The sequence below is a fragment of the Lagenorhynchus albirostris genome, chromosome 10 (assembly GCF_949774975.1).
Source record: "Lagenorhynchus albirostris chromosome 10, mLagAlb1.1, whole genome shotgun sequence".
NCBI lineage: Eukaryota > Metazoa > Chordata > Mammalia > Artiodactyla > Delphinidae > Lagenorhynchus > Lagenorhynchus albirostris.
The window spans coordinates 6,512,630-6,520,558 of NC_083104.1; the positions used below are offsets into that span (position 1 = coordinate 6,512,630).

A 7,929-nucleotide genomic window follows, 5' to 3' on the forward strand; every position below is an offset into this window, starting at 1 on the left:
CATCATTTTACCAAGCACTTCTTGTCCCAGTAAGTAGGCATGCTGACATGTCATCAAAGAACAAGAAAGCATTTCTCTCAGCTGCCCCTTTGGGAAACCTCTCAAGATCTCCATTCTGGCTTCCAAAGCAGCCAGATGCCCATAGAAGCCAGGAAGTACAAGGCTGGAGGCAGGGTCAGGCTTTTTCCAAGGGTGGGGGCAACGTTAACTGAGCAGCACCAGGACAGAGCACCCCCCGGGGCTAAAGGAGACAAGATGTTTCCACTTACTCCCAAAACTCCATGACGGGAGAGGTGGCATTCTGTAGGGACACATGGCTGTGGTTGGTTGCGTTCAGTTTCTGGAACTCCACGCAGTTCTCTACAGTGGAAACAAGACAAGAAACACAGGAAAATTACCCTCCGTGAGGGCTGGAGCTTGGAAAACCTTCAGGGCCGATGGTGCAACCCAGCGGTTTCACCCAGCCGCTCCGGGTAAACATGGCTCAGAGAGCACTGTGGGGAAAATCAATCACTTACAAACAGTTTAAGAGGGAGGCTTGGCTCGATTCAAACAGGAGGAGAAATTTGGGGGCAGGGTACCTCCTCTCTCCTATTCCCACGAATATGGCCTTTCCAATTCTTTCCTCTGGCCTGGTTCTTGAATCTTTCACCTTTTCCACTTCCCTGCCTAAGGCCTGTCCATAGCATTTACCTGTTCTGCTCAGTGGCCCCGGCAGGAACAAGGGGGCTAAAGGGGGGCGTCAGCCATGGTGTCCCTGGGCCAGTAATGCAGGTGAGACTCAGTTTTTCTTCAGGGAGGAAGAGGCTAATGTCACAGCTGCCTCACAAAGACCTGATGACTGGATGAAATAACATCCAAATGTGTAAAGAATCCCTAATTCCTTCATCATTCCCTCAATCCAGGAAACGACTTATTGAATATCTCTTCTCATTTCATGAAACTTGATGACCAAGAGAGATTTGAATCTCAAGTTAAAAACATCTGAGTGTTCATTCTCTAAGGCCCAGGTCAGCCCGTTAACCTCTCCTCCAAGAAGCCTTCCGTGATCTCTATCTCTTGAATTCTAAGAAAGTTAGAATTTAAAGGTCCTCCAAGGAACCTCCTTCTCCATGCCCTTTATTCTGAAGAGGAGGAATCAGGGTTCAGAAGTAGTCAAGGGACCCCACCCACACCCATTCCCCCCTCACAAGTCACCAGCCAGTTAGGGGAAGAAAACGGAATCAACTCCAGCCAAGGCTCCACCTCCTTTGCCATGGTTATTGCCTGGTTCTGTCTGCCAGCATGGGATCTGGGTTTCCTTCCTGCACCTCCCTGTTCACAGAGCTACCTCAGTCACCAGACTATGAGCTCCCAGAGGACAGGGCCTCCTGCACCCATGCGCTTCAAAGCCCATGCACCCAGCACAGTGGCCAGCACGGAGCCCGTGTTCAGCCTCACTCTGGCCCTTCGCTCTCCTCATGTGTGCACGAGCCCTCCAACTCCATCTATAATCTCCAGAACAGGAAGCCTTCCTATATGTGATGTTTCACACAAGTGTTCACGCGCCCTCAGAGAAAAGGGAATGCAATCGGTGGAAGAAAGCTTTGCAGCCCACTGGGGAAAAGTTCCCCAAGTGTCTGCCCCCTTCCCACTTCTCTGGGCAAGTGCTAACCATATTAGGAAAAGAGATGGTCTGTGGGGTCCACAGACAGTCCTAAGAGAAGTCTGGGAACCTAATATTATAGGCAAAATGCCTGAATGTACACTTGTGCCTTTTTCTGGAGAGGAGCCCTTAGCTTTGATCAGATTCTCTAAAACATTGTTTCTCAAATATTTTTTTCTAGAGTAAAAAAATGTCTCAGACACCCAAGGTTGACATGGTATTTTTTATTAAAATGACATTTAATCTTTTACAAATAAGTAATGAATTATAAAGTCTGTGATTATAGTATTCAAACACCTATAAAACCAGAACTTACAAGTTAAATACCAACTATACTATGGAACCAACACAATTCAAATTGATAGCATAAAACGGATGTGTATGATAATGCCATCTTGTGACATTAAATCGATTTCCCAACAGAAAAACAGAACTGACAGGTAGGAGGCAGGGTCTATGGAATTAAGCTTGCGTATTTTTTTTCTTTTTGCGGTACGCGGGCCTCTCACTGTTGTGGCCTCTCCCGTTGCGGAGCACAGGCTTCGGACGCACAGGCTCAGCGGCCATGGCTCACGGGCCCAGCCGCTCCGCGGCATGTGGGATCTTCCCGGACCGGGGCATGAACCCGTGTCCCCTGCACCGGCAGGCGGACTCTCAACCACTGCGCCCCCAGGGAAGCCCAAGCTTGCGTATTTTTCCATGCACTATTTGAGAATCAATTCTACCACCATTTTTCTCCGGTCACAAAATTGCAAAACCTTTGTTCCTACAGTTTGTTGCATTCTTGGCTGGACTTAGCATCAATGACCATTTATGAATTAAATCTCTCTGCTCTTTTTCCCTTGGCCACCATCATCCTGTTCACCAAGAATGCATCTTAAATTGTAAACACGGACAAAGTCAGGCACTGAGATCCCCCAGCCGTCCTCATTTATAAGGTGGCTGTGCAGATGATCCAGAACATGCACATATTTTTAGAATATCCTCAAAATAAAGCTGCACAATTAAATTATCATGGAGGACTCACAGCCCTCCAAGAATATGTCCTTGAATTTTAGTTTGATAAACAAGACCCCACAAAATGTGGTGGGTGGGGGAAGCAAGGCAAAGTCATGCAGGGATAGAAGCTAGTTCACAGCGTTTTCTTGGTCTAATGCCCACTGTTCCTTCTGCTGGTGACCAACATCCTACCCAGTCTTACTGTGTCTCAGCTTTCAGGATGACTGGCCACTTCCATTGACAACCTAACCACAGGTTACAACACAAATGGCAAACAGGTTAAAGCATGTGTGTTGATTCCAGTCAAAAGGTGGTGGCTGCCTAGACTACTGAGCAGAGTTCTGAGGCCAAGACTAGACTCAAAAGGAAAGCATTCTACAATCGACTAGTGATGTCTGCACTGAGCACAGCCTCCAAAGACAGGGGTTGAGAAGTATTTGCCTTCCCTAGATTGTAAGATTCAATCCTGACAGGATGACAAATTGAAAAGTAAACAGTATATTAGAATCCAAAGTAATGTAAAAAGTTACCCATTCAAGGCAGGAGGAGGGTGGTGAATTCAAGTATCTACCTGGGTAGGACAGGTAGAGTAAATGAGCAATGTGAGCTGGGTGGGGACTGTGGCCAGCTTGAGGACAGAAGCTTCAAGCAAAGGCAACAGACGGTTCTCAGCTGCAGCCATTGCTGCCAAGTAAGAATGTGGGAATGTGGCTCTGGTTTGGCCAGATCTTTTTAATTTTTCAAGAGAAGCTGAAAAATCTGGATTTTCATGTCAAGCCTTCTGATTTTTCAATTTTGACAACCAAATACATTTTTGAAATTTGCTGGTCACTGATCTAAAGCCTAACTGGCTGACAGGCCCCCTGTCTGCAACCCTTGATCTAGTCTAACCCCTTCATTTTACAGAGGAAAATCTGACACTCAGAGGCAGGGCTGCAATTGCAGCCCAACCCCCCGAACCTCAGTTTAGTACTTCTTCCCTGCATCCCTACTCTGTGCAGGAAGGGTCCAGTCTCTGTATTTGGCAAAGCAAGGAAAGAGCATCACAGTTCTTCTCCCTGTGCCAATCCCTGGGCCAGTACTCAGCTCAGGTTCAGAGCTGAAGAGTGTACAGAACAGGTACACTTTCATTGGAATCTGGACTCATGGCAAGAGACATGACATACCACCAATCCCAGGTCCCCCAGCAGGACCAGCAGAGAGACCCTCCCTGGAGGCCATACCTGTGTTCCATTTGTGCCCACAGGTGGCCCAGGGGAGCTCGGTGGTGAAGCAGTTGCTCAGGTAGAAAATGGCCCACGCCAGGATGATGATGTAGTACACGTTTAGATGGGCCTCAATCACCTGCGTTGCATAGCCAATGCCTGAAAGAACGAAGGAAAGCCAGTGATTGGTCTCTCTCCGCCTTGTTAAAAGCTGCCCTTCACAACCAGACATCACCCAGGAACCCTTTTACTTTGTTATTAACTCAACACTTACCTTCAAATAAAGGGCACACTTTCCTCCAACACGTAATGCCACCTTCACTCGTAAATTGTCCCAGAGCTGTTTCCAGGAAAAAAACAGGAATCCCACAGCATATAAAAAACACCACATAGGGAATCAGGAATGCCCCTGCAAGGATGCAAAGTAAGCGAATGAGGTTAAAATTGCCTCCACCACTTCACGTTCAGCCCTTTAATAAGCACCTACCAGAGGCAATACCTCATGTGCTCTGAGCTTGAGTTCAAGTTCCAGCTATGAGGACCAGAGTCAGAAAATGTGAGCCTGGGTTTGTGCTCTCTGCTGCCTACTCCCTTGAACAAGTTTATGTCACATCTCCCAGCCTCAACTTCCTCAACTGTAAAATAGGGCTTTAATACTTAATATCGGCACCACTTATCTCACAGAACTGTTGTGCAGCTAAGATGATAATGTAGAAGAAATTGTGTTATATGCTTGATTCTTTTATTTACGCATTCTACCCTCCAGCGCAGGTCAAATTCATTCCCTCCCTGAACGCTACATCCTTCTTTTATATTCTAAAGTAACCTCAACAGGCCAGGGGAGGGGGACCTCTTCTTCTTACTTGGGAAGTGACCTGCAAAAAGTCTTCATAAAGAAAGGCATTCTCAAGGAGATATACAATGAGCAGTAACAGGCTCTTGTACATGAGCCCCAGGTATGAAGCTGAGTTATAAGCAGTTCGTAGCAAGAATCCATCCAGAGAGGCTGGCTTTGAGTCAATCTGAGAAAAGACCACCGTAAGCTTTAGTGCTCCCATCTTGAAACACAATACCCACTGCCTGAGCCTTTCTGTGAAACAAATTAAATAACTGAGGTGAACATGAGCCATTACAAGAAGAAAGGGATTTTCCCAAATCCCTCATTCTCTCTCTCGTCTAATAACAAAGCATGAAAACACACGCTATTCCCCACCATCTGATCTCACAAATGAAGGCTTTCACTGAAATTGCTTTTTGCTAAATGAGTCCCTTTAACCACAGGATTGAAAGCAACGATTTTGATCAATCCTGATAATAGGACAATATTCACCAGGTTTTGAAAAGGTCTTAGTTTTCTATTTTTACAAAGTTTCACCTTGGGAAAGAAATACTAAACTATTGTTGCAATTTATGAGTAGAGCTGTGTAGATTTTTTTAAAAAGGTAAACAGTTGATAAGCAGATACCCCAACTATATTAGAAGGCAAAAAGTGTGTAAAAGAAGATAAGAGGGTCTGTTTGCTGAATATAAATCTGATTAAAACAAGCCACAGAAGTTTCCCGAATATGCTGTAATTTACCTGTGAATCCTCTAGAACCTAACAGATGACACTTTATGAAAGCCTTGTGGCCTCTCTGTTCACAAAGCTAGTAATCCTTTGGATAACTAGCTCAATTAAACCAGGATATCTGTGCACCCAACGGAGACTCTTGTCTCATTAGAGTAAAAAGAAAATGACTCATTTTTAAACTTGACTCACTACAACCTTTTTTTTCATCTGAGGCAGAGTTTGTAATTAACACAACTTACACTATTTTCTGATTTTAGGAATGCATTTTTTGTTGTTGTTTTGGCATAAGAATTTCCCGTATTTAAAAAAGAAAAAGAAAAAAGATGTTAAAACAGCTCTTGCCTGGGACTATCCCAAAGGGTTTCCACAGGCATCTAAGCGGACATGGCAGCTTACACAGGCTGAATGTGCAAAGAGAGGCGGATTCCCAGATGAGGGCACAGGGCACGTTCGGGGTCTCTGGGTCTGCTCCATCTCTCCCCCTTGCCAAGCCACCAACACTGGCGGCCACTTCATTACCAGTGCAGGGCAGGCTTGGAGCAGGCTGTGCCTTCAGGATGAATGTCTCCAAAGAAAGGGCCCTGGCCAAGCAGTACCCTTTTCACTCTCTCTGCAGCTGCCCGCACAGGAAGTCCCGCTCCACGAAGCCTAACAGTGTGGTCCCTGCCAACCTCTGAGCCACCTTCACTGGGGTCTGGGGATCTGCTGGAGGGACACAGCAAATAGAGGGAGGAAAACATAGACACAGACTTCTCCTTGCAGAAACTGTGCCACTCAAGGTTTCACAAAGTCCTCTGCCACGGAACTCCCAGCTGTCCTGCTGATATGACAGGTCGGGGGCTCCTAAAGCCTGGAGCCCCTTCCTTGGGCTGGGAGATTTGAGGACTCACTGCTGCATCTCCACCAAACTGAGTCGGACACGTTGTCTCTAGAAACAACCCTCTCATCACCTTCCTTTCCCTGACCCCTGCAAGCTTTAAGCATCTTCTAAACATCCAATTATTATTGTTGCTATTTGTCATGAGTGACTGAGACCAGTAAAAGAAACTGTTTGCTGCCCATTTTCCCACCAGACAGTCCTGAAAATAGGCCCTAGAAAAGGCCCTACGAGCAAATGAAAGGCAGGGAATCAAACAGCAATGCCTCACCTAAAAGTTCTCCCTGTTGTCATCCAATCCCACTTTAAAACCAGGCCTTTGGTGTCAGAATCCCATCTTTACCCCTTATTAAGTGAGTGACTTCTCTGGCCCTTAGTTTCCTCATCTGCAAAACGGGTATAGCACTACCTACAAAGATGACTGTAGGATGAAATGAGACGGTGTAAGTAAAGTTTAGTACGGAGGCTGGCGTTTCAACAAGCGCTCAAAACCCGAGCCTACTCAGATTATGAGCCCCTTTCCTTCATGCAGGTTTCCAGTCAGGAAAGCTGAGGCTCAAAGGGTCTGTCTCCTGCCCCAAACATGAAGGGCTCCTCGTCTCGGTCTGCACCTCACGCTGGGACAGAACACACCTGGCGGACAAGTCCCCGCGTGCTAGCAGGTGGTACACGCAGGTGCGAGGCGCGCATGCGCACTGGGACAGCGGCCTTGCTCAGGGGTAAGCTCGCTCGCCAGGTGGGCCGGGCCGGCGTTCTCCGCGAGGGGCCCCCTACACGCAGGCGCGGGAGGGGTCTCGCGCTCACCCCTAGCTCCCCGCCCCCACAGGGCTGGCTTCCCCCAACGCATTCTCCTCAGGGCCGCGCGTCGCCTCACCTCCGCCGTTCTTGTAGCACAGGTAAGGGAAGCGCCACACGTTGCCCAGCCCGATGATTTCCCCTGCCACGCTCAGCACGAACTCCACCTTGTTATTCCAGTGGCCGCGCTCGTGGACTGCCTTGTCGCGCTTGTCGCGCGGGTCGCGGGCGGACGCCGCGCCCCCGCTGCCGCCGCCGCTACCCAGCACCTCGGACTCCCGCGCCTCCTCGGCAGCCTTCCCGTTGCCCAGAGGCAGCGCCTTCTCCGCCGTCATGGCCGCGCTGGCTGCCTCGTGCGCCGGGCCGGCTCTGCGCCGCCGCCCCGGGCGGGCTGGCTTTTCAGGAGGCGCGAGCAGGCGGGAGGGGGAGGCAGGGGGTGGAGCTGAGGGGCCGGGCCGGGCCAGCGCAGGGACGGGGACGCCGCGCGGCGGCCCGGCGGCCCGGCCCGCCCGGCGCCCGCGTCGCCTCAGCCCGGCTAGGCCGGGCCCGGGAGCCCCGTGAGCACCTTGCGCGCGCCGCACTGCGCGCGCCGAGCACTTTGCGCGCGCCGAGCACTTTGCGCGCGCCGAGCACCTTGTCGCGCTACCCCTTCCTTCTCATGTCCTACCCACATGGCCTCTTAAGAGTGGAAGGGTCCGTTCAGGCCTAGGCTGGGCTCCAGGCACCAAGCCCTGAAGTTCCACCACTCTGTAACCTCCAACCTCCTGGGCCTCAGTTTCTCACCTCTAATAGGAGAAGTGGCTGTAGAACAGGCTTCTCCGACTTTAACGTACACACC

General features: G+C 49.5%; 1 protein-coding gene across 6 annotated transcripts in view; it reads right to left on the bottom strand.

The window, feature by feature from the left end:
• The window catches only part of SLC6A11 (solute carrier family 6 member 11), a 147,270-nt gene extending 139,758 nt beyond the window's left edge, over positions 1-7,512 (bottom strand). For 4 of the 6 annotated variants that reach the window (XR_009542695.1, XM_060161182.1, XM_060161183.1 and 1 more), the window contains exons 1-4: positions 7,171-7,500; positions 4,124-4,258; positions 3,868-4,008; positions 270-360 (exon numbers count right to left, since the gene is read on the bottom strand). Coding sequence is in view for 5 of the 6 variants with exons in the window: in XM_060161182.1 (XP_060017165.1) it covers positions 270-360; positions 3,868-4,008; positions 4,124-4,258; positions 7,171-7,426 (623 nt within the window). In the remaining variant the exon portion in view is untranslated. Of the gene's footprint in view, positions 1-269; positions 361-3,867; positions 4,009-4,123; positions 4,259-7,170 lie in introns of all 6 variants that reach the window. The other 2 variants (XM_060161179.1, XM_060161181.1) reach the window with 2 other exon arrangements.
• Positions 7,513-7,929: the final 417 nt, after the last annotated feature.